At 40.2% G+C, this 26,530-nt stretch overlaps 1 protein-coding gene across 3 annotated transcripts in view; it reads right to left on the reverse strand.

Annotated features, from left to right (window-relative positions):
* The window catches only part of QSER1 (glutamine and serine rich 1), an 85,286-nt gene that overhangs the window by 19,050 nt on the left and 39,706 nt on the right, over window positions 1-26,530 (reverse strand). For all 3 annotated transcript variants that reach the window (XM_054025258.1, XM_054025260.1, XM_054025259.1), the window contains exons 4-8: window positions 16,827-20,534; window positions 11,774-12,063; window positions 9,764-9,880; window positions 8,795-8,928; window positions 1,518-1,729 (exon numbers count right to left, since the gene is read on the reverse strand). In XM_054025258.1, coding sequence (XP_053881233.1) covers window positions 1,518-1,729; window positions 8,795-8,928; window positions 9,764-9,880; window positions 11,774-12,063; window positions 16,827-20,534 — 4,461 coding nt within the window. The remainder of the gene's footprint in view (window positions 1-1,517; window positions 1,730-8,794; window positions 8,929-9,763; window positions 9,881-11,773; window positions 12,064-16,826; window positions 20,535-26,530) is intronic.

Consider the following 26,530-nt stretch of genomic DNA (forward strand, 5'->3'; position numbering starts at 1 on the left):
CTTGAGGCACTTTACTGATTCCAGCATGCAATGTTAGAATTTGCAACAAACTAGGTAGTGAGATTGCTCCATTCTGTCAGGTTTCCAAGTTGCCATGGGTGACTGTCACCACCAGAGTAGTCCTTAATCTAATAAACTCACAGCTGTATGTGTTAGAGAGATTGGTATCATGATAAGTTAGATCAAAAATTAAAATTATTTTTAGTTGTGACCTTCAGCAGAGGGGCTCTAGACTATCTGCAGTAACTCATGTTTAGTCTAAGCCAGTGGTTCTCAAGCAGGGGTACGTATACCCCTGGGTGTATGCAGAAGTCTTCCAGGGGGTACATCAACTCATCTAGATATTTGCCTACTTTTACAACAGGCTACATAAAAAGCACTAGCGAAGTCAGTACAAACTAAAATTTCATACGAGTTGTTTATACTGCTCTGGATACTATACACTGAAACGTAAGTACAATATTTATATTCCAGTTGATTTATTTTATAACTATATGGTAAAAATGAGAACATAAGCAATTTTTTAGCAATAGTGTGCTGTGACACTTTTGTATTTTTACGTCTGATTTTGTAAGCAAGTAGTGTTTAAATGAGATGTAACTTGGGGGTATGCAAGACAAATCAGACTGCTGAAAGAGGTACAGTAGTCTAAATTCCAGTGGCCAATGTGCCTTGGAAATCCAATAGTACAGGGTCAGGGTGCTGCCAAGTTTATCTTCATATGCATGTGAAGTTTAAACAACAAACGGAGAAGAACAAAGCTATGGAAACTCTCTCAAAGTAATCTAAATATGGCAAAAACAACCTTTGAAAGAGTTGGTCTACCAAGAAAATTACTGCAAAAATAGCATCTCAAGGTTCCATGATTATTGTGTGAATGACTCCAGATCAAATCTGGTTGATTTTTCTATCAAAAGATTTTTTTTTTCCTAACTGCCAGTTCTGTGCATCCAAATTCTGCCCACTTTTACATCCATGCAACGTCAGTGCAGACAGTGGGTGTCACAGATGTGGTTGAGGACATAATAGGAAATTGGTAAGCAATTCTGTTAAGGAGACATGATCCAGAATAGAATCAACTTCTTCTACAATAGATGTCCTGGCTCTGTGGGACTAAAAGCAGCTAAGTATTAAAAATGTATTCCTCTCACTCAACTAAGCAAATATGACTCTGAATACACACAAAGAACAAATCTGGTAAGATTAAGATGCGTCATTCTTACATTATTGCTCTTTAAAGCAGAACTACATTCTGAAGCAACCTTGCAAAATCTGCCCACTCCCAAAGGGAGAGTAAAATATTAGATTTTTAATAATGTTAATCATCATGGTAAAGGGCTAGAAGAATAAACTTTATGTGGCGGGTGTTAAATTTTCATGACAAATTCCCTGCCTTCTAAGGGAATTTTGCAGATCACACAACATTTATAGACTATATATGTTATAATGTACTTATGATTTCAGTTTAAATTCAGTTAAAAACAAATATAAAAGCCTGACAACAGAGCACCACTCACCATCCTCATCACTCTGGGCTTCAGGAGAAGAATCAGACTGGGAAGATGAAAACTCTTCTTTCCATTTTTTCCGTTTCTTTGGTGGTGGTTCAGCCTTTATCTTTGGCTGTTTAGCTTTGGGTTTCACAGAAGAGACTTTTGTTGTTGTAGTTTTTGGTGCTGGAGGATCAGGAGTTTTGCTGGTGCTGTTACTTGGTTTGTAATGAGTGGGCCTGCGATATTATAATGAACAGTTTTATATCTAAATAAATTCATACAAGATCTAATTTTAATAAAAAGAATCATGGTACTTTTTGTGAGTCATGTAAGTTTATTCCATTGCACTCTAGTATGATCATTTTCATTAATACTTAGCACTTAGTTTTACATCTTTGAAGTGCTGTTACACATTAATTAATCCGCAACAGCCAGTGATTAAGTAGCAGTATTCCCAATTTGCACATGGTAAACTCTCTTGTCCAAGGTTACGGCGAGTCATGGAAGTATTTGGGAGCTACAGGTGTATTCCAATCACTATTTTACTAAGATATTGGTGGTCTTACTAACCTTGAATATCTGATGGAAATTCTATAACACTTTTGGCAGACTATGAATCAAGAGTTTGTGGTTGAAATATAATACAGATGAATATAAGAACATAAGAATGGCCGTACTGGGTCAGACCAAAGGTCCATCCAGCCCATATTCTGTCTGTCTACCTACAGTGGTCAATGCCAGGTGCCCCAGAGGGAGTGAACCTAACAGGTAATGATCAAATGATCTCTCTCCTGCCATCCATCACCACGCTCTGACAAACAAAGGCTAGGGACACCATTCCTTACCCATCCTGGCTAGTAGCCATTAATGGACTTAACCTCCATGAATTTATCCAGTTCTCTTTTAAACCCTGTTATAGTCCTAGCCTTCACAACCTCATCAGGCAAGGAGTTCCACAGGTTGCCTGTGCATTGTGTGAAGAAGAACTTCCTTTTATTTGTTTTAAACCTGCTGCCCATTAATTTCATTTGGTGGCCCCTAGTTCTTATATTATGGGAACAAGTAAATAACTTTTCCTTATTCACTTTCTCCACATCACTTATGATTTTATATACCTCTATCATATCCCCCCTTAGTCTCCTAGCCTCATATCCCCCCTGAATAGTCCTAGCCTCTTTAATTTCTCCTCAGATGGGACCTGTTCCAAACCCCTAATCATTTTAGTTGCCCGTCTCTGAACCTTTTCAAATGCCAGTATATCTTTTTTGAGATGAGGAGACCACATCTGTACGCAGTATTCAAGATGTGGGTGTACCATGGATTTATATAAGGGCAAAAAGATATTCTCCGTCTTATTCTCTATCCCCTTTTTAATGATTTCTAACATCCTGTTTGCTTTTTTGACTGCCGCTGCACACTGCGTGGACATCTTCAGAGAACTATCCAGGATGACGCCAAGATCTCTTTCCTGATTAGTTGTAGCTAAATTAGCCCCTTCATATTGTATGTATAGTTGGGGTTATTTTTCCAAATGTGCATTACTTTACATTTATCCACATTAAATTTCATTTGCCATTTTGTTGCCCAATCACTTAGTTTTGTGAGATCTTTTTGAAGTTCTTCACAGTCTGCTTTGGTCTTAACTATCTTGAGTAGTTTAGTATCATCTGCAAACTTTGCCACCTCACTGTTTACCCCTTTCTCCAGATAATTTATGAATAAGTTGAATAGGATTGGTCCTAGGACTAACACCACTAGTTACCCCTCTCCATTCTGAAAATTTACCATTTATTCCTACCCTTCGTTCCCTGTCTTTTAACCAGTTCTCAATCCATGAAAGGATATTCCCTCTCATCCCATGACAACTTAATTTATGTAAGACCCTTTGGTGAGGGACCTTGTCAAAGGCTTTCTGGAAATCTAAGTACACTATGTCCACTGGATCCCAGTTGTCCACGTTTGTTGACCCCTTCAAAGAACTGTAATAGATTAGTAAGACATCATTTCCCTTTACAGAAACCATGTTGACTTTTGCCCAACAATTTATGTTCTTCTATGTGTCTGACAATTTTATTCTTTATGATTGTTTCAACTAATTTGCCCGGTACTGACGTTAGACTTCCCAGTCTGTAACTTCTAGGATCACCTCTAGAGCCTTTTTTAAATATTGGCGTTACATTAGCTATCTTCCAGTCATTGGGTACAAAAGCCGATTTAAAGGACAGGTTACAAACCATAGTTAGTAGTTCCGTAATTTCACATTTGAGTTCTTTCAGAACTCTTGGGTGAATGCCATCTGGTCCCAGTGACTTGTTACTGTTAAGTTTATCAATTCCAAAACCTTATCTAGTGACACATCCATCTGTGACAATTCCTCAGATTTGTCACCTATAAAAGCCGGCTCAGGTTGGGAATCTCCCCAACTTCCTCAGCTGTGAAGACTGAAGCAAAGAATTCATTTAGTTTCTCCGCAATGACTTTATCGTCTTTAAGTGCTCCTTTTGTATCTCGATCGTCCAGGGGCCCCACTGGTTGTTTAGCAGGCTTCCTGCTTCTGAGGTATTTAAAAAACATTTTGTTATTACCTTTTGAGTTTTTGGCTAGCTGTTCTTCAAACTCCTTTTTGGCTTTTCTTATTACATTTTTACACTTAATTTGGCAGTGTTTATGCTCCTTTCTATTTACCTCACTAGGATTTGACTTCCACTTTTTAAAAGATGCCTTTTTATCTCCTATTGCTTCCTTTACGTGGTTGTTAAGCCTGTGGGTCTTTTTTTAGTTCTTTTATTGTGTTTTTTAATTTGGGGTATACATTTAAATTGGGCCTCTATTATGGTGTCTTTGAAAAGCTTCCATGCAGCTTGCAGGGATTTCACTCTAGTCACTGTACCTTTTAATTTCTGTTTAACTAACCCCCTCATTTTTGCATAGTTCTTCTTTCTGAAGTTAAATGCCACAGTGTTGGGCTGTTGAGGTGTTCTTCCCACCACAGGAATGTTAAAAGTTATTATATTATGGTCACTATTTCTAAGGGTCCTGTTATAGTTACCTCTTGGACCAGATCCTGCGCTCCGGACGAAATCCAGAATTGCCTCTTCCTTTGTGAGTTCCTCTACCAGCTGCTCCAAGAAGCAGTCATTTAAAATATTGAGAAATTTTGTCTCTGCGTTTCATCCTGAGGTGACATGTTCCCAGTCAATATGGGGATAATTGAAATCCCCCACTATTATTGAGTTCTTTATTTTGACAGCCTCTCTAATCTTCCTTAGCATTTCATCATTACTATTACTGTCCTGGTCAGGTGGTCGATAATAGATCCCTAATGTTATATTCTTATTAGAGCATGGAATTACTATCCATGGAGATTCTATGGAACATGTGGATTCACTTAAGATTTTTACTTCATTTGATTCTACATTTTGTTTCACATATAGTGCCACTCCCCTGCACAACCTGTTCTGTCCTTCCGATATATTTTGTACCCCCGAATGATTGTGTCCCATTGATTGTCCTCACTCCACCAGGTTTCTGTGATGCCTATTATATCAATATCCTCCTTTAACACGAGACACTCTAGTTCACCCATCTTATTATTTAGACTTCTAGCATTTGTGTACAAGCACTTTAAAAACTTGTCACTGTTTATTTGTCTGCCCTTTTCTGATGTGTCAGATTCTTTTTTATGTGAATGTTTCTTGTCTGATCTGGCCCCTACTTTAGCCTCTTCCATCCTCTCCTCCAGACTAAAACCTAGAGAATCTCTATCAATAGACTCTCCTGTACTTTAATTTTCACAACCACATATGAATGTGTGACATTTTATATTCCTGCATAAATACTGGGTGAGGTTTAATGTAATGAATGAGAATTTTATTTATCCTCTCATCACTACCCAGTGGCTCTGTAGAACAATACACTGCGATATTTAAAAATATTTAAATATAAAAAAAATAAAATAAAACCACATTTCTAAACACTATAAAACAAAAATAAGAGGAATTAAACTGAATACAAAGAAGAAAATATTTAAATATAGTCATCACACTCCAACATTGGAGAGGGAAAGTTTTAGACCTAGAACCCTCCACAAAGGCACAGTCATCCGATGACCTAAAATGCAATGGTGTAATCCCTCAGGGGCAGATGAATCACAGTTAAAAACTCCATCAGAAGGAAGTTCAAGAAGGAGATCTCAAATATAGAATCACAGAAATGTAGGGATGAAAAGGACCTCAGGAGGTCATCTAATCCAGCCTTCTGTGGTGAAGCAGGACCAAGTATAGCTAGACCATCCCCGACAGATGTCTGTCCAACCTGTACTTAAAAACCTATAGTGATGATTATTCCACAACCTCCCTTGGAAGTCTGTTCCAGAGCTTAACTAACCTTATAGTTAGAAAGTTTTTCCTAATATCTAACCTAAATTTCTTTTGCTGCAGATAAAGCCCATTACTTCTTTTCCTACCTACCTTCAGTACACGTGGACAATTGATCACCATCCTCTTTGTACCAGCCCTTAACATATTTGAAGACAGCTATCAGGTCCCCCCTCAGTCTTCTTTTCTCAAGACTAAACAAGCCCAGTTTAATTTTTTCCTCATTGGTCTGGTTATCTAAACCTTTTATCATTTTTGTTGCTGTCCTCTGGACTCTCTCAAATTTGTACACATCTTAAAGTGTGGTGCGCAGACTTGGACACAGTATTCCAGCTGAGGCCTCACCAGTGCAGCGTAGAGAGGCACAATTACCTCCTGTGTCTAACATATGACACTCCTGTTAATATATTCCAGAATGATATTCGCCTTTTTCACAACTGCATTGCATTGTTGACTCCTATTCAATAACCCCCAGATCTTTTTCAGCGGTACTACCGCCAAGTAGGGTGACCAGATAGCAAGTATGAAAAATCATGACAGGGGTTGGGGGGTAATAGGAGCCTATATAAGACAAAGCCCTGAATATCAGGACTGTCCCTATAAAATCGGGGCATCTCGTCACCCTACAGCCGAGTCAGTTATTACCCATTATATAGTTGTGCATTTGATTTTTCCTTCCTAAGTGTAGTACTTTGCACTTGTCTTTATTGAATTTCATCTTGTTGATTTCAGATTAATTCTCCAATTTGTCAAGGCCTCTTTGAAATCAAATTCTGTCTTCCAAAGCACTTGTAATCTCTCTAAGATTGGTATCATCCACAAATTGTATAAGCATACTCTCTACTTCATTATCTAAGTCATTAATGAAAATATTGAATAGTGTTAGATCCAGGACAGACTCCTGTAGGACTCCACTAGATAAACAGCAAACCTTCGATAACTCTCCGAGTACAGCCTTTTAACCAGTTTTGCACCCACCTTATAGTAATTTCATCTAGATCACATTTCTCTAGTTTTTTTTTTTTTATCAGAATGTCATGTGGGACTCATGTCAAAAGTCTTACTAAAATCAAGATATGCCATGTCCACCACTTCCTCCCTATCCAGTAGGCTAGTAACCCTATCAAAGAAGGAACTTAGATTGGTTTGGCATGATTTGTTCTTGGCAAATCCATGTTGGCTATTACTTATAATCCTATTATCCCCTAGGTGCTCACAAACTGATTCATAATTTGTTCCAATATCTTTCTAGGTATCAAAGTTAGGCTGACTGGTCTACAATTCCCCAGGTCTTCTTTTTTCCTCTTTTTTAAAAAGTACTACATTTGCCTTTTTCCAGTCCTCTGCGACCTCGGCCGTCCTCTCTGAGATCTTGAAGATAATCACTAATGATTCTGGGATTACCTCTGCTGTTTCCTTAGGTACCCTAAGGGGAATTTTGTCAGGCCCTGCCAACTTGAGTACAACTAACTTATCTAAATATTCTTTAACCTGTTCTTTCCTTATTTTGGCTTGTGTTCCTTCCCCTTTGTTAATACGAAGTGTGTTAAGTATCTAGCAACAATTATACTTTTTAGAGAATACTGAAGCAAAACAGGCATTAAATAATTCAGCATTCTTGTTGTCATCCATTATCATCTCCTTCCCTGCTAAGGAGTGGACTTATACCTTCCTTCATCTTTCTCTTGCTCCTAATGTATTTATGGAACCTCTTCTTTCCTTTTATGTCGCTTGCTATGTGTAACTCACTTTGTCCTGCAGCCTTTCTTTTGTATTCATGATGGGAGCCATAACGGCCTCTTACTATTTTATCAGGATTGCTGTTGTGCCCAGGGCCGGCTCCAGGTTTTTTGCCGCCCCAAGCAAAAAAAAAAACCAACTGGAGTGTCACCGCCGAAGCAAAAAACCACAAAAAACAACGAAGTGCCGCCCCAAGCACATGCTTGGAATGCTTGTGCCTAGAGCCGGCCCTGGTTGTGCCTTAAAACATAGCCAGGGCCTACATGATAAAAGGCTTTACCCACAATAGGGTGGTCATTTTATAGACAGCCATTGTAAAGAATAATGTAAAGAGGAGGCATAATGTGACCATGATTACTCAAATCAGTAAGTAAACATACGGTCATATTCATAACACGTTATGAGCCAATGAGCAACACTGTGTAGCTCTACTAAGAGAGAAATACAATAATTGAACTTCTGGACATTAGGAGATGTATTGCTGTTGCAAGGTTGGCATGTGATATATACGGGAGCAGTCTGTGAAAATGTACAAATGAAATACTTTCAGACTAAGTCTGATACATGGCTTTCCTTGGTAAGAACATGATTTAAAGTGTTGACAAAATTCTTTAGTTTGCTTTTTACTGCCAAACAAGCCCTCTCTATGAGCAGTGATATAATAGAAGGAAGAGCATCTTTCTGACAACCATCTCTACTACCCAAGAGCCAAACTTTTGTCTTCCGAGAGTTGAGAATAAAGTATGCTACTTCTGAGGCATCCAGACAGCATTGTCATCCAAGCTATCTGGAAACACAGACTTAACTTGCAAACTCCACAAGGGAATAGATATGTAATTGTGTACCAACAGCATGTATATATTACTAAGTGTTGAGAAATTATCTCACCTGGGGGCCTCCATTTATGTTGAGTAAGAAGTAAGGCAAGATAGACATTTGAGTCATGTGGCATTCCAAATCCTTCATAGCTGTAATGGAAAACTATTGTAATCCATAGAAGCAAAGGGGAAGAGTTACTAGCTGCTGTAGAAACTTTAACTAATTGCTCAAAGCAAGTAATTCAAAGTTTCCACTTAATGCTGCATTAGTGTCATTTTTGAATAAGATATTCTGAAATATTAGCGCACGTGTGTGGCTCATGCCAAACCAATGCAATAAAATAAAAAGTGATCTGAAAATAAATACCTTGCAGATTGTACAGGTTTACTTCGTGGTTTTTTTGAACAGACTCTGACATACTCCTTTTTGTTTGCATTTTCAATGAACTTCACATACACCCGTTTGTATTTCATTTTTGCATCCCCAAAATACCCAAGATACTGTGAAAAGCAAAACAAAAACATATAAATACACAGATTTTCCAATTAAAGTTATTTTGCTAAGCGAAATTATTCAATTTATCATTTACACACTAAGACCATCTATTTGGGTACAAAAGTGATCTACTCTAAAACTGCTGGAATTTGGGAGGGAATTGCCTCTGGATTTTAAATATCCTTAAAATATAAATGAGAAAATAAGACAATATAGACACTGGGCTTGGTTTTCTCCTGCATCTGAGCTATGCTAGGCACAGGGTGCGGGGCACCACCAGGGAGCGGTTACTTGGCTGGTCTGCACTTACACTTGCATGGAAGAGCAACTGGGGGGATATCCTACTTTATACTGTCAATGTATGGTCCATAAGGGGTTCTACACTAGCTGATCTTCAGAGTGGAGCTCCACTCCACCTGAGCTCCACTCCACCCCTTTGTCCCATAAACACTGCCAGGATGCAAGTATGGGGAAAGAACACAGGACCCAGCTCCACCAGCTTTATCCCAGCTGAGAACTCCTCCTCGCTGGGGGAATGCTAAACTGGGCAGTTGAGACCAGAATCTGGTTCCTTTGCATGACCTGCATGGCACAAAGAAACAAGAATGAAAATGAGAACTGGCCCTGAATATACGACAGCAATTCTTATTGTCGTTCTGCTGAAAGTATCAGAGGGACCCACTAATCATTCATTTCTAGCCCTAGAGTTAGGGAGATCTTTGCAGAAAGTAAACAGAAATGTCATGTTCCTTTAATGCTCCAGGGTCAGATATTTTCTTTTGGGCGAGTAGGGGCCCAACCAGAAGTCACTGCGGTTTTACAAGGAATCTTCATACTTACACTATTAGTAGCAGCAAACTCTCTCTGTCCATCTCGAACTTCAGGAACAAACTTTTGTAACAAAGCCTTTTGTACTTTCCAGATTGCTGGAGGCTCTTTTCCTGTTTGTAAAGCCATCTATAAGAACCAAAAAATTATTAGCTAAAAATTGTGCTTATTTTCCTTCCAAAATGTATTAATATTTTTCTTTAGAGATAAACCGGATATAAATTCTCCAGATTCCAACTACACCACTATTATGTGCTGATGGTACCAGGATATTAACTACGAGGTATATTCAGCACAGATCTATAGACCAAACCTCAAAATTTATTTCTTCAAGATCTTTGAAGCTGACCTAGCCAGCTCCATCTATGCCGTGATGCCACAGCTACTGTACCATGCAATCAAACCATAAAAACCTGACAAATTTCATTTCAGCAATTTGTCACTTTTTTCAAAGTTTTTTATCATCATGCCTTTGTTAGTATGAAAATAATTTTTAAAAACAAAACCACCAAATACCAGAAACATGACTTCCCATGTTCCCTAGTGCTAGCTCTCTGTGACTGTAGAGTTCCCAGAGTACCTGACATTACAGCATGATACTTGCAGTTACGTGAAAACAAAAAATTCAATAATAACTAGTGAACTGGACAAAGATTACATTTGCAGTTCAACTTTTAGTTCAACAACAATTAGCTCAAATAGATCCTCTTAAAACATTTGTGTCTAAAATATTTTAAACATACCTGTAATAATTATCATTGCCCAGCCACTAGAAATCCATCATTTAAATATTAATCTATAAAGATTCTCATATTTTAAGGGAATATTTTAAGTATAGAAAAAACTTTTAAAAGTGTATTTTCAAATGGTTATAAAATGAGAAAAACCCTAAAAGATTAGGATCCAACATTGCAAAGTGAGAATATTTTAAAACTAGTTATTCCTTAACTTACCTGACAAACCTAGCAAATTATTAACAGAACTTTTATTTTAAAATTTAAATTCAAAAGGGTCCATAGGAAGGCAAAGAATAAAGATATTTAGGAATGATTTTTAAAGTGACATGCAAAAGTAATAATCAAATCTGTGAGCTAGAACAGTAGCAGAGGAGTGGACATGAGGAAGACAAAACAGAAGAAGAATTAGAAATGGAGAAAACAAATAAGGTTTCTTTAAACGCTGCAGATCTTATGAAGGGTTGTAGTGGATCCACATGGAAGCCACTCCTTGTTAGAGTAGCAAACAAAGCCTCCACAAAAATAAAAAAAAGAAAATCCTGAAACAAAAAGCTAAGGGCACATCTACACGAACAGTGCTGCAGCTGTACCGATGCAGCTACGCTGCTGCAGCACGTCTGGTGAAGACACTCTATGCTGACGGAAGAGAGCTCTCCTGTTGGCACAATAAAACCACCTCTGTGAGCGGCAGAAGCTATGTCAGTGGGAGAAGCTCTCCCACCAACATAACATTGTGCACACGAGCGCTTAATGTCATTGTAACTTATGTCGCTCGGAGGGGGAAGGGGGGGGAGGGTGGTTTATTCACACTCCTGAGCGACATAAATTATGCTGACATACGCTGTAGTGTAGACATGGCCTAAGACACATACTTCTTCAACACCATACGCCGGAAAGCTTATCAAAGTCTTCAATAAGGATGTATTCTGGTGAGGTCAAGAATCCTTGAAAACTTTAGCTCTTTTGGAAAAGGTTAAAAGACATGCATCAAATCTGGAAGATTCCTGTCAACTAATGTATGTATGTCTATAGACAATTTTGAGATCTAATTGAGGTTATCTGCTACAGTTATTTACCTTTATCATTTAACTAGTATGAATGCTTGACACATAATTAAAGTGATGCTACCCAAAACTAGAACCACACCTGTATGCCATCTTGGCAGCATCACAAATATGTTTAGCTATGCAGTAGACTATTATGCCTCTGCCCTTTGGTAGTTTGATTGTTGATGTCTGCTTCAGGGTGTGTGTTGGTAATTACTCAGAACAAACATTTGGATTACCTTTAGCATATCTATATCTTCAATCTTCACTACAAATTCATCACGTTCTCTGTACATGCCCTCTCCTCCACTGTCCGTATTCTCCTCATCAGTACATCCTTCTATTGCAACAGCTGCCTGTATTTTTGCTAACTGGTCTGAAGTCACACCATCCTGGTCAGCTATCTTTAGGAGTTCTGCTGAACTTGTTTTCTCCTGAACATTTACCACAGGAGCAGTAGTGTTTGGAGATTCCTGTTTTACAAGAGCAGTGGTGTTGGCAGTAGTAGCAACTGCCATTTTTTCAGTTTCTGAAGCAAAAAACAAGCATCGGTTATATAAATTATCAAGGATCAGCAACATAAGAAGGAAATGATGTTTATTTTATTTACTTTCCCAAACAATACATACAAAAAGCACCCATTCTATAAGTTAGAATAGTAAAGTTAACTAACCCTAAATTAAACCTATATCTAAAAAATTAAAATAATTAGTATTAAGTCTGTAGGTTTGCAGGAAACTGATTTTGTTATAGGTGTAGCACACAGACACTATGGTGATACGTGCCTTAGAACACATTGTTTTTACACAGTGGACCAACAGGAAAACACTGTTTTGCTCTGTGGAACAAAGCAAATGGCAGACTCTAACAGATTACTATTTTGGATTTTGTTGGCCTCCCCTTTGCGGATATGCAACTACATCTTCATCATTTTCATCAAATAAATAAAAAGGAAAGTGGCTGCCATGTATAACACAAAACCTAAACCAAATATGAAAAAGTATTGTCTTAGTGGCACTTCTGGGGCACTCTCATTTTGCAACTTCTAATAAATGAACTGGTGGTTTCAGATTAGATTTAACACTCTTAACAATCCTATAATACAATTTAACACAAAGTAGTGCTTTGCAATGAGAATTAATGGTACAAAGTGAAGGAATGAAAAGCACTCCACTTCTGTATGCCACACTTAGTAAGTGGAAATTCCCAATTCCCCAAATGATTATTATTCCCTTTCCCCCTCAAGAAAGAAGACTTCTTTTAGATGTTGTATTACCATCTGCCCTCAAGACATACTTGCTTTAACTCTGTCTTGCTAATCTAACTGAACAATGCAAGCCACAAATGTATTGCTAATATCACACTTAGTGAATTAGCAGCAAAGATTGGGACGTATCCTTTAAAAATACAAAAAATAAATGTATCATTTCACATGATAAATTTCAAACAATGAGATACAGGAAAAAATATTCTATATAAATCATCATTATAAAATAATTAAAAAACAAGTTAACTGGATATTTAAATTATTGCATCTATATTACAAACATGCATATCTGGAAATAGGAGGAGTCATTAAAAAAATCACTATTGCCAAATTTTGAATAATGTATTTGAAAAGAAGTTACAGGGCATGCAGAATAAAATATTTCATGTCACATGACTGCAAGTACACTTATTTAATAAAAGTTGGTATACAATTGTTTTCCAAGTATATCTAGAAGTTTCCCCAAGAGCAGTAAAGTATGTATGAGGTACCTGCTTACTTTGTGATGGGTGGGGAAAAGCAAAAGTTGCACTAGGTAGGACATTTACCTTTCAAAAATTCCATTTCTCTAAAGAAACTCAGGAAAGAACAAACCCCTCCTGGGGTCAACAGAAAATGAAAAGTTCAGCAGCACCACCTTACTTCAGGAGTGGCTAGGTAGCAGCTTTACTGGAGTTCTTACGGCCAGATAGCTGAGTCAGTCTCTCCGTAGCAGGCTTGCCCCTGGAGTTTGCTGGACTCCTCGCAGAACTGGCAGGGTCTCTCGCATGTGGGGTTCCTCCTGCTGCTTCAGGACCACTCCAGATGTTACCTTCTCAGGGCTTTCCCCTGGCAGACTACAGTTTCCTCCTTTTAAAGCCCTCCTCCCTACCATGCATGATTGGCAGGGCTGAGGCTCCCTTTGCACACACTGCCTCCCTAGTCCCTTTGCTGTCAGTGCAGGATTTATACACCCTATCATAGTAGTAAAGAGCAAAAGAGACACATATGTCACAACTAGGGAGAAGGAAAGAAGTACCGCTCAAAGTTTCTTTGGCACTTTGGAGTACAGAGCTGAAATTCAGAGGGATCTTACTGGAGAACTGGGCTATAGACAACAAAATGAAATTTAACAAAGACAAATGTAAGGTTACACTTAGGGAAAAAAACAAATGCACAAATACAGACTGGGGGATAACTGGCTTGGTAGCAGCACTGCTGAAAAGGATCTGGGAGTTGTGGTGGCTGACAACCTCAACATGCCTCAGCAATGCAATGCTGATGCAAAAAAAAAAAAAAAATGCAATTTTAGGTTGCATTAACAGAGGTATAGCCTATAAGTTCAGGGAGGCGAAAGTATCACTCTACCTGACGCTGATTAGGCCTCACCTGGAATACTGTGTCCAATTTTAGTAATCAATGTATAGGAAGGATGTAGAGAAACTGAAAAGGATCCAGAGGCAAGCAACAATGATCAAAAGGATGGAATGCAAGCCATATAAGCAAAGGCTGAAGGAACTGGGTATGTTTAGTTTGGAAAAGAGAAGATTAAGCGGGGGGAGACAGGATAGTGGTCTTCAAATACTTGAAAGGCTGCCATAAAAAAGATGGAGAAAAGTTGTTCTCTCTTGCTTCAGAGGGCAGGAAAGGATGCAATGGGTTCAAACTACAGCATAGCAGATTTAGATTAAATCTCAGGAAAAACTTCCTAACTATAAGAAGAGTAGGAACAGACTGCCTAGGGAGGTTGTGGAAGCTCCTTCACTGGAGATTTTCAAAAGGAGGCTGGCTAGTCATCTGTCTTGGATGGTCTAGGCCCAACAAATCCTGCATGTTGGTAGGGGGTTAGATCACATGGCCCTTGCGGCCCCTTCTAACCTATGATTCTATGACTCCCAAGACTAGCTATAAGAGATTCCTCAGAGATGCCACATGCGGGCAGAGGTACATTCCAAATACAGTGTATTTGGGATATGAAGGTAGCTTATGTGAACAGCAACAAAGAATTTACTGAACTTAACATATATATGGAAACCCTGGTCCATATTCTTCTAGGAAGCATCCCTGTTAACACAGGGATCTTTACGGATATATATTTAGCATGGAGCTCAAGGACAACACCTATTCTAATTCTGTGAACTTAAAGTATCAATACCTTCCTATACAAAGCAATGATCAACATGCCCTAAGCATGTTTTATGTATAAAAAGTTGTTATAAGAGACAAAGTGGCACTGAACTCTAGGTGTCAAAATTGTTTCTGAGATGCATACAATTTTAGTGATAACTAGGTCTCTTAAGCAGTATCCAGTAATTTACAAACTTAATGGAGCCACCATTTCCCCTAATCCACAAAGATTCATGGCCTGGACATTCTTTTGGGAAAGGAGGTCTGGATAAGGTTCCTCTGTGAATAATAAATGCCTCTACTCTTGACTTGGCTAGAGATACTGCTGTAAGATTACTTGAGGCATTCCTTTTCCCAAGGATCTGTGAGCCAGCTATAGAGAGTTGCCACAAAACTAATGGATGGGTCTGAAAGTTCTACAAATTTGACTCTGGAGAGCCACAATTGTAGCTGAATGTAAAGTGTGTGGCAGCATTAAATCTCATTTAATATGCATGTAATATTAAAGGGCAGAAGTAACACAAACTGGACAAGCATTCAAAAAAGATTGCTTACAGGAAATCAAAAGGAGATAGAACCACTAAAGTAACTGGGTACTCTTTATGTTGTTAACCTTTAAAGCATTTGGGCAAATGCTGATGAAGCCATTCCTGCTGAGGCAGACCCTGTTAGTAGAATCTGCCCTTTTTGGTTCTTGGAGTCTGATGAGTTCTTCATTGTGAACTTCTGGCCAAATGTTGCCTGGAAACCCTGTGACTGGCATTTGAAGGTGAAAGTGTGTTTCTCTCCAGATGCTGCATAGAGACCCTGAGATCTGAAAGTGCTCATAAAGTCTAAGATGTGCATTGTCTTGTCATTGAACAAATTAGGCCCCTCAAAAGGGCAGATCTAGATTTCTCTTGGAAAGTCAGAGAAATTTAGTCACAAGGACCGGCATATAGTGACTGTAGTCACTGTCTTTGCCAAAACATTAGCAGCATAACAGTCTGCAGGGCAGGTCCAGCACTTGTCAAATCCCAGTTACCACGAAAACATCAAAATATTTTAAAATGTAGATAAGAAAAGAAAACAGTTCGCTGAAAATACTTCCAGACGAAGCACCAGTAATTAAAATGTATGGTTTTTGACAAGTATTCTACAATGTATAAAATAGACACATTAATATTTAGCAGAGGAACTATATATAAAATATAAATAGTGCCATCACTACCACCAATGTTGCACTAGGTAGGACATTTACCTTTCAAAAATTCCATTTCTCTAAAGTCATCTACTTTGTGCTTAATGGTATAAAGTCTGAACTCCTCCTATTTAGAAAGTACCAATAAAACACATTCTTAGCTTGCCAGTGTAAAAACAAATGTTTTTATGAATAACTCTGCTTTATGTAACTCAATAATCACTGAAAGAACACACTCAATTCCACCAAGGTAAAAACAATCTTTTCTGGAAGTAACTCAATTATGTCGTGATGATGAAATTTCTTTAAAGACACTGTTGCATTTTTACAATCTTTACTGTCCATGTGATGGAACATTTGGTACTAGACTGTTGAGTTTTACAGGCAAAACCTTATCTACCATTTTGAGTTAGAAAATAATAGAGTTGATATCAGTTTACTAAAATACAAGTTTCCCCATTCTGTGCCAAAATCATCTTTTATACTGAAAAAGAAATATTTAAGGATATATTTTCAAAACAACGTACAAGGATTTAGCCACATAACTTCCACTATTGTGGAAAACACTAATTCAGTTAAATCTCAGTTCAATAATTTGAATATTACTCCTAAATTTTAGTGTGACCGAACCAAGGTCTTTTGAAAGATATGTTTATCTAAAACTAAAGATATCTAAAGCTAAAAAGTAAAGTATATGCAAAAACAACAGAATTATGTCTTTGAATGTAAACTATTTTACCTGATTTGTTTTTTTTGTCAGCAGTATCATCCAAAGCTGATAATGCTGTAGAAATGCTCTTCTGAAGATCGTGGTTACCCCCTACAGAATCATCTTCATCAGAAGAAAATGAAGGCAATGTTTCCAAATTTTTCTTAAGTTCATCATCAACTTTTTTGGTTGGACTTTCACAGCCACCCTCAACAGACAAAGGAGCTGCTGTTGGCTGCGGCTTTGAAGGTGGCTGGGGACCCGGGGCACGGACTATCTGGGTAACTGGCCGCCTAGTCCTGTTAGGCATTCGTACAGCAGGTGCTGAAAACTGTTGCCTGGGCCCAGATTTTAGAAAGTCTAAAAAAGATGCAAGGAATCCTGTTTTGACTTCTGGTTGCTTTTCTTCCACTTCTTTAATTTTTTGCCTCATTCTTTCTTGGTGTTGATAAATATCATAACAACTTTCAGAAACAGGAGAAGAATATGGTAAACATATGTCAGTTCCTCTTACAGTCTGACGTTTGCACTGTCCACTTCGTTTCAGTTGTTTCTGGCTTGCACTGTCATCTTCTGTAGAATTTTTTATTTGGCTTTTTCCTTTACTTTTTTTCTTTTGAAAGTTCCCTTGACTTAAATCTTGGTTCTCTTCTTCAGTTTTGCTACCACTTCCATCTCCTGGTTGTAGCACAGATATTGGTTGCAATGGACCTTTAATCTTGTTACCTACTACAATGCCATCATCACAACCCATATTAAAATCATTATCTGATGTAATGCTCTCTTCACTTAGACTCCGACCACTTGAAGCAAATTCGGAGTCTCTAGCATTCAGTGTACCATCAATGGGAACATCATTGTCTTCTTCAGATTCATGACTAATGCTAGAGTGTTTCTTAACTTTGCCAGAACCTTGTTCTTGCTCCTCTTGACTAGGTCCAAGGGCTGGAGAAGTCATTCTAGCTGATACGTTTTGATCAGAAGTCTCCATATGTTGATCAAGGATCACATGTTTTGATTGTATTGTAGATACTGTTGTAAGGTTTATAGTAACTTGGCTTCCATTTAGAGAAATATTATTTATGCTATGTGGTTTTCCAACTACAGTGGGTGAGGAGCTGAAACTAGGAGATATGTGACGTACATCTATTGACTGGAACTGAGATTTGGAATCATCACCATTTTCAACAGATTGGATTTCTTCTTCATTAGATGTGGATTTGGCAAATTCTGATGGTGTGACCCCACACGCTGCTGCTGTTGCTGCTAAGATGTCATCCACATTAGACAATATATTCCTCTCATCACTGAGAAGCATAGACTCTGGAAAACATATCGAACCAAGAGAAACAAACTGATTCTTTGATTCATGTTGATTTGGTTGAGTAAAATGGTCTTTTGATGTCATATGTTGCTGTAGTGGTTTTGAGGACTCAGAAATGTCCATTTTAATAACTTCTGCATTTTGAGGATGAAGCTGTTGCTGAGAATGACCCCCATTACTTTGAATAATGTGACTATCCATTTGAAGGAACTGATGTGCTACCTGCTGAGGACTCTGTATTCGTCGCAAATGTGGCGATGCCTTTGCTTGTCCTAAGCCTGACTGCAGTATTGACTGCTGAAGAATTTGTAAGTCACAGGCAGATTCCAGAAGTACCTGTGCATTAGGCAAACATAGCTGATTGCCATGCCTCAAGGCATGAGCTTGAATCTGTGATGATGTGCTAATGACTTGGCCCTGCTGTTCTTGGGCCTTAGTTTCATGTACTTTATGCATAAGAGAATGCTGCTGGTTTAGTTCTTTCGCATTTAAACTTACTTGTGTTGTCTGCATTAAATTAGCTGCCTTTTTAATATCATGGCTTATTACATTAGTGATATGGCCGATCTGTTGAGTAAGCTGTGCCACAGAACCAACCATCCTCTCATCTTTTTTTGACCCTTGAAGAGTAAGCCCAACAACTTGGTCTTCAAGACGAGAATTACTTCTGATTACACTTTGAGAATATCTGTCATCTGCCTTTGAGACCCTATAGGCAGTGTCCTGAGCATTAATTTCACTATCAGTTAGCCTTTGGGTAGAGGATTCAAGAGAAGCTTGCTGTTGCAATGCCTGTAAATCTTGCATTGACAATTCATCTTCCTGTTTTGATGAAGCATACAAGTTAGAGTCAGATTTCCTTTTAACATATGTTTTTGTATCTGAGGAAGATCTATTGTTCTGCAGTGTCTGTGAATGAGCTGGGGATGCAAAAGTAGGAGACTGAACAGCTGTCAAAAACTTTTGAGACTGTGGAGAAGATGATTCTTGTGTCTGAGCATTCTGAGAAGAATGTAAAGAAATATAGTTCTGGTTTGGGCTTGAGGCTGACAAATTTTGAACACGAGGGGAGGAAGAAAATGGAAGAGAAGGTGAAGTTAATGTTAAAGATTGCCCTGAAGTATAACTTTCTGAAGGACTAACAGCTGACAAAACCTGTGATTGAGATGAATAACTAACCTGTGATTGGTTAACGGGAGATAAACCCTGAGAGTGATTAGAAGAATAACTCTGAGATTGGCTAACTGAAGAAAGATCCCTTGTTTGACCAGAGTAGTTCTCATTTGGAACTGAAGTTAATACCTGTTGATCTGCAGAGTAACTTAGTGTTGTCTGACTATCAGAAGTTATAGTTTGCGATTGCCCAGAAAAAGTCAGTGTTTTATATAATGAGGGCAGCTTCTCAACCTTGCTAGATGAGAAAACTTGTGAATGACTGACTGATGGCATATTCTGTGACTGTGTGGAAACATAATTTTGGGATTGGCTGACTGATAACAGACTTGGTAGCTGTGCTGTAGAATAGATTTGTGCTTGGCCTGCTATTACAGAACTCTGGTTTTGTGCAGTTTTGGAATAGCTTTGTGTCTGCACAGGAGAGGCTACATTTTGAGGTTTGGGGGTCTTTGTTGACCTTGATAGCTGCTTTGTAGAACAGTTTTTTGCTTTTGCTGTAGAAGTAGATGGGAAACCAGGTGATGGAATTGCAGATGTATAAGACTGAGCAAGTTCCACTGAGACTTGAGAGGTCTTCTGTTGTGATCCTCCATTGCTCACCTGAGTAGCATCTCCAACTGGACTGCAGGACAGTGCTGACTGCCTGGATGTATCCTGAAAATTAACTCCACTTGTACTTGATAAATAACTGTGTAAGGAATGCTGTGAACCAGTCAGTTGTGCCTGAACAGACTGTGTACTTGAAGGCCGCTGATGGTGTTTAATAACACTACATTCTCGCTGAAGTGCTCTATCAATGGAGGCAGTGGAACCAGAAAAGACAGATGTGCTATATGCCTGAGAAGCCTGCTGAGCTCCTCCAAGTGTTGAAGGCAACAAACTAAATTGAGGTTGCAAGAGATGGGGTGCGGACTCTTGAGCAGAACGGTACGTTGATGACTGAGGTGGTATGCTGGTACTTAAAACAGAGCTGCCTAAGCGCTCAAATGTCAGAGCAGTTGGAACTGTGCCTTGTGATGTCTTGATTTGCAATAAAGGGTCATGAGCAGTTAAAAGACCATTTGATGTAGCACTGAATGTTGTATCTTGAAGTGTGAGAGATGGAGTAGTAGCAAAGTTTCTACTGCTGAAAGAGTTAGGATGCTGATAAGCTGATAAAGCAGATGTTGGTGGAAATGTTCCAGAGGTTGGCAATGCTCCAGTAACAAACAGTTCTGTTGCTGCTGAGGAATGCATACCTGGGGGGGTGGAAAAAAAAAAAAGTGTAAAGAAACTTTATAAGTAATAATATTTTGTATTTCCATAGCTCATTTTATTGTACAATCTCAAAGTCCTTTACAAGTGTAACTTCAGACTCAACACCCTTTCACTGTGAGGGAATGAAGTAGTGTTATTCTTAGATTTAAGCAAAAATAAATCACAAAATGTTTACTTCCACACCTATGAATATACAAGGACACATTTTCTGGGTCTATTTTTCAAATTGGGTCTCCATTTTTGTAGGTATAATGAACTCCACACTACAGTTAATTGCCAAGAATAAGCACAAACTGAAATTATGTATTGTTGGTGCAAAATGTGCCAAAAAAAAAAAAAAAAAAGAGAGCCCTGTTTGAAATCTCAGGCACCTTAATATTTATTTTTATCTATTTAGTTGTTTTGATTTTAATCTATATGAAACTACACAACTCTTAATATACATTTAAATACACCATAGGAGTTAAAAAACATAAATCAAAGCAGTAGCACTTTTCTTACTCCTTTACTCTCCACCCTAACATACCTCATATAATCATCAGACAACAGAACACAACTGCTTAAGAAAGCTATAGAAAAACTTCTTTCAGTAATGTACAGCTCTCATTAAGTGATGGTCATTCAGGAATGCCTGGGCTAAAAGGAACAAAATGCCTGTTACTGTGAATAAAATTTACATTGCACTCCTAAAAGATGCAATTTTATAAATCTATATCAAAACATTCATTGAATGGGAGTTTTGTCAATAGTTTTTACAACTTATTTTCTGAGAAACTGTATTTATTTTGCTGCATGTATACTTATAAAAGGAGGCTTAGCTCTGAGAGGTGGAAAAAAAATGCATTTATATTACATTTGTATGTATAAAATGGAATAAAAGCATCCATGACATCCACAATATGAGTATCCGATCAAAAGGTCTGACATTCACTACTTGCAGCCTTGCTTTGCTGCACCATCCTTAGACAATAAAAAAAATATTGATCAATGGAATATAAATTCTGTATTACTTGAATTATAATACAAGAATTATATAATTAAATTTAAGCCTAAATCATATTATTTAATGACTTCTTGCACTTCTATAGCACTTCCCATCTAAGGAGTTCAAAGAGCTTTACCAACAGTGGATATTAAGATTCACAACGTCACTAAAATAGGGATCATAATAGTTTCTTATTCAGAGATGGTGAACAGAAGCATTGAATAGTTAAGTGATTTGCCCGAAGTCTTACAGGAATCTATGGAAAAGCTAGAGAACCTTGGTTCTATTCCTCACTTCCAGTCCATATCCACATAACTATCCTTCCATTAACAAATAATGAAAGCCCTCAAATAGATTTATATAATCTTACATTTAAAAATACAGGCAATTAGTCAATTAATCCCTGGAGCCCTACCCTGCTGCTATTGAAAGTTAAATGCAGTGCTCTTACTGACTTTCATGGGAACCAGACTGGGCATAGGGCAGTGATTCATATAGTTCAACTTTCATTTCAGTGGCTAAGGGAAAAAGACAGCTTTTTAGCTTTGAACTACTATTTGAGAATAAGTAAAATCCTCACTAAGAAGGATTTCAGTTTTGACACAATAATTACCTCAGCAAATAAATTCCATTTAAAATAATTTAAAATATTTCATTTGTTTCAAGTTTTATAGTTGCAGCAGGGCACCATTACAGCTTAATCTCAAAATTGCTTAAACAGCATCAGCTGAGGCAGCTCAGGAGGGCATTTGGATGGCCTTTCAGTTCAACAGAAATTAAACCCTTATAATAAAAAGAGAAGCATTTTAGCACCAGTTTAAAATTTCATGCTGTACAAATAAATATCCTATATACTATTTGTAAATATATCTATATGGATGCAGTAAACAGAAATTTTAAGTAGCATTCAAACACCAATCAGATTCTCCCAAGCATAAAAATACTTATTGCCATAGAGGCAGAAGGACTATTGTATAAAAAAAAAAAAAAATACACGGTTACCTACCTTCTTGTAACAGTTGTTCTTCGGGTTGTGTTGCTCACATCCATTCCAAGTAGGTGTGCACGTTCCGCGTGCACAGTTGTCAGAAGGTTTTTCCCCTAGTGGTACCTGTCGGGTCAGCTGTGGAGCCCCCCTGGAGTGGTGCCTTCACAGCGGTGTATATAGGTCCCTGCCGACCCGCTGCCTCTTCAGTTCCTTCTTGCCGGATTCTGTGACAGAGGGGAGGCGGGTGGGTCTTGGAATGGACATGAACAGCACATCTCGAAAAACAATAGTTACAAGAAGGTAAGTAACTGTTTTTTCTTCTTCAAGTGCTTGCTCATGTCGATTCCAAGTAGGTGACTCCCAAGCATTTCCTAGGAGGGGTCCGAGTTCATGGAATTGCTGACTGAAGCACCACTCTGCCGAATGCTGCATCGTCCCTGGCATGCTGGGTAATGAGAGGTAAAAATGTGGATCAATTACCACGTCGCTGCCCTGCAGATCTCCTGGGCCAGGAATGCCACCGAAGACACCTGCGCCCTTGTAGAATGTGCCATTAGTGCTGGGGCAGGTATCTTTGCCAAATCGTAACATGCCCGGATACAGGACGAGATCCATGATGAAATTCTTTGAGAAGACACTGTGAGGCTCTTAATCCTATCAACTACTGCCACAAACAACTGAATTGACTTGTGAAACGGCTTTGGGCGCTCGATATAAAAGGCCAATGCTCGCTGTATGTCCAAGGAGTGGAGTCTTTGCTCCCAACTGTTAGCAGCGTGTGGCTTAGGGTAAAAGACTGGGAGAAAAATGTCTTGATTGGCATGAAACAGAGACGACCTTTGGGAGAAAAGCTGGGTAAGGACTAAGCTGACCTTGTCCTTATAAAAAATGGTGCAAGGAGGGTCAGAAGTTAAGGCCTTAAGCTCGGACACTCTCCTAGTTAATGTTATTGCGACCAGAATTGCCACTTTCCATGACAGAAAGAATAATGAGCAAGTCACTAGGGACTTGAAGGGGGGCCCTATTAGTCTTGAAAGAACCAGATTGAAGTCCCAAACCGGGATCGGCTGCCTAACTTGTGGGTATAATCTGTCAAGACCTTTAAAAAACCGACCGACCATCAGGTTGGAGAAGACTGATTGGCCAGACACTCATGGGTAGAATGCCGAAATGGCGGCTAGGTCAACCCTTACTGATGAGGCTGACAGGCCCTGCTTCTTTAAATACAGCAGATAATCCAAGGTGAGAGGTATCAGTGTCTGCAGTGGAAGGGTACAGGCCTGCAAACACCAGATTGAGAATCTCTTCCACTTGGCCAAGTAGGTGGCCCAGGTACAGGGTTTCCTACTGCCAAGGAGAAGCTCCCTAATGGGATTGGAGCACATTAGTTCTACTTGGTTTAACCAGGAAGCTTCCAAGCTGTAACGTGGACAGACTCAAGGCTGGAACACTGGAGATGGTCATGATCTTGAGGGATCAGGTCCGGAAGCAAGGGCAATGAGATTGGGGTATCCACCGACAGCTCCAGGAGCGTGGTATACCAGTCCTGGCAAGGCCCAGCTGGCGCTATCAGTATGGCTGTGGCCCTCTCCCTGCGGATCTTGAGCAGAATCTTGTGGATGAGCGGGAAAGGCAGGAACACGTACAGCAGGTGGTCCGTCCAAGGAAGGAGGAAAGCGTCCACGAGGGAGCCCAGGTTGTGATTCTGGAAGAAACAGAACTGTAGACACTGCCTGTTGCTTTTTGTAGTGAACAGGTCTATCTGGGGAACTCCCCACCTTTGGAAAATGCTAGTCACCATGTCTGGGCGAATGGATCACTTGTGGTTGTGGAATGATCTGCTGAGATAGTCTGCCAGCTTGTTAGGAGAACCAGGACGTAGGATGTTTCCAGGTGAATTGAGTGGGCTATGCAGAAGTCCCACAGTGTAACAGCTTCCTAATATAGGGGAAAGGAGCGAGTTCCACCATGCTTGTTTATATAAAACACTGTGGTTGTGTTGTCCATCATCAACTCCACACTATGCCTTCGCAAGTGGACATGGAAGGTCTGGCATGCCAGGCGGACCACTCTCAGCTCCCTGATGTTGACGAGAAGCAAGAGCTCGACTTGCGACCAAAGGCCCTGGATCCTGAGTTCTTCCAGATGAGCTCCCCACCCCAATGCTGATGTGTCTGTGACCAGGGACAGAAAGGGCTGCGGTTTGGTAAAGGGGATCCCTGTGCATACCGCATGTGGGTTGAGCCACCACTGGAGAGACCCGAGAACTGGCAGTGGGAGTGTGACCACCTTATCCAGGCTGTTGGACCCTGGCCGATAAGTTGACGCCAGCAAGGCCTGGAGAGGTCTGAGCCTCAGCCTTGCTTATTGTGCCATGTATGTACAAGCTGCCATATGTCCGAGGAGCTTCAAGCAATTCCTTGCTGTGGTGGTGGGGTACTGCTTGAAGCCTTCTATGATGTCTTGCATTGTCCGAAAACGAGTCTCTGTCAGGAAGGCTCTGGCCTGACCCAAGTCCAACACTGCCCCCAATGAATTCTATTCTCTGAGTAGGGGATAGAGTTGATTTGTGTACGTTCAGGAGGAGACCCAGCTTGTTGAAGGTGGATCTCATCAAGTTGACCAGCCAGTCGTTGAGGTATGGGAAGACCTGCACCTGCCTTCTTCTCAGGAAGGCAGCTATGACTGCCACACACTTGATAAAAACTCGAGTGGCTGCTGACAGGACAAAGGGGAGGACTGTAAACTGGTAATGGTTATGGTTATGGTGCACTACGAACCTGAGAAAGCATTTGTGGGCTGGAACTATTGATATGTGGAAGTACGAGTCCTTTAGGTTGAGGACAGCACACCAGTATCCGGGATCCAGGGACAGGATGATGGCAGTCAAAGAGACCATGCGGCACCTCAACTTATTCATGAACCTGTTGAGGCGTTGCAGGTCAACGACAGGTCTGAGACCCCCTTTGGCTTTGGGGATTAGGAAATATCGGGAGTAGAATCCGTTGCCCCTTAGTTCCTGTGGAACCTCCTCCACTGCTCCCGCGGTGAGGAACATTTGAACCTCCTGCATGAGGAGCTGCTCGTGAGAAGAGTCCTTGAAGAGGGACGGGGAAGGGGTATGGGAGGAGCAGAATTGAAGAGAATATCCTACTTCTATGGTGCGAAGGACCCAGCAATTTGAGGTTATCTGGGTTCAAGCACGACAGAAGTGGGACAAACAATTCACAAAACAGAGTGAAGGGTCCAGTGAGTGGACTGGTGCGTTACCCCCGAGCGTGCCATCACAAGGCTTGCTTAGAGCCTTATGACTGCCTCGCTGAGCCCTGGCCTTGACTGGGCAGTGGATGGTGATGAGGCTTATGCCTACCATGCCTGCCCCACTTCCTGGAAAAGTCCTGCCTAGGCTGGGGTAGGTAGAAGTGCGGAGGGGGTTGGGGCTTAAAGTGTTTCTGCTGGGTGGCGGGGGTATGCAGACCCAGCAATTTCAATGTTTCCCATGAATCCTTTAGGCTATGGACAGGGCCGGCTCCAAGCACCAGCCCCCCCAAGCATGTGCTTGGGGCGGCACCTGGAGGGGGGCGGCCCTCCTCCCGGCGCTCCAGCCGGCCGGGGAGAGCGGGGCCGCGGCCGGGCTCTCCGCCCTCCTCCTGGCGCTCCGGCCGGCCGGGAAGAGCGGGAACCAGGGGGTGGGGGGAGCCGGCGGGAGGCGTTTATGCCTGGGGCGGCAAAAAACCCAGAGCCGGCCCTGGCTATGGAGCTTGGAATCTGTCTGCTCAGAAAACAGCCTCATGCCATCGAAGGGCAACTCTTGAATTGTTTGTTGGATCTCTGGGGGAAGGCCCGACACCTGGAGCCATAAGCTCTTCCTCATGGCTATGGCAGAGGACATGGTTCGTGTGGCAGAGGCTGCTGCGTCAAGTGAGGCCTGTAAAGAGGTCTGTGCCAGGGACCCCCAAGCGAGGACACCACAGCAGTGCCGAGCGGGATGGTGCCAGAGAACA

This window comes from Malaclemys terrapin, chromosome 4, assembly GCF_027887155.1.
Source record: "Malaclemys terrapin pileata isolate rMalTer1 chromosome 4, rMalTer1.hap1, whole genome shotgun sequence".
In the NCBI taxonomy this organism is placed as follows: Eukaryota; Metazoa; Chordata; order Testudines; family Emydidae; genus Malaclemys; species Malaclemys terrapin.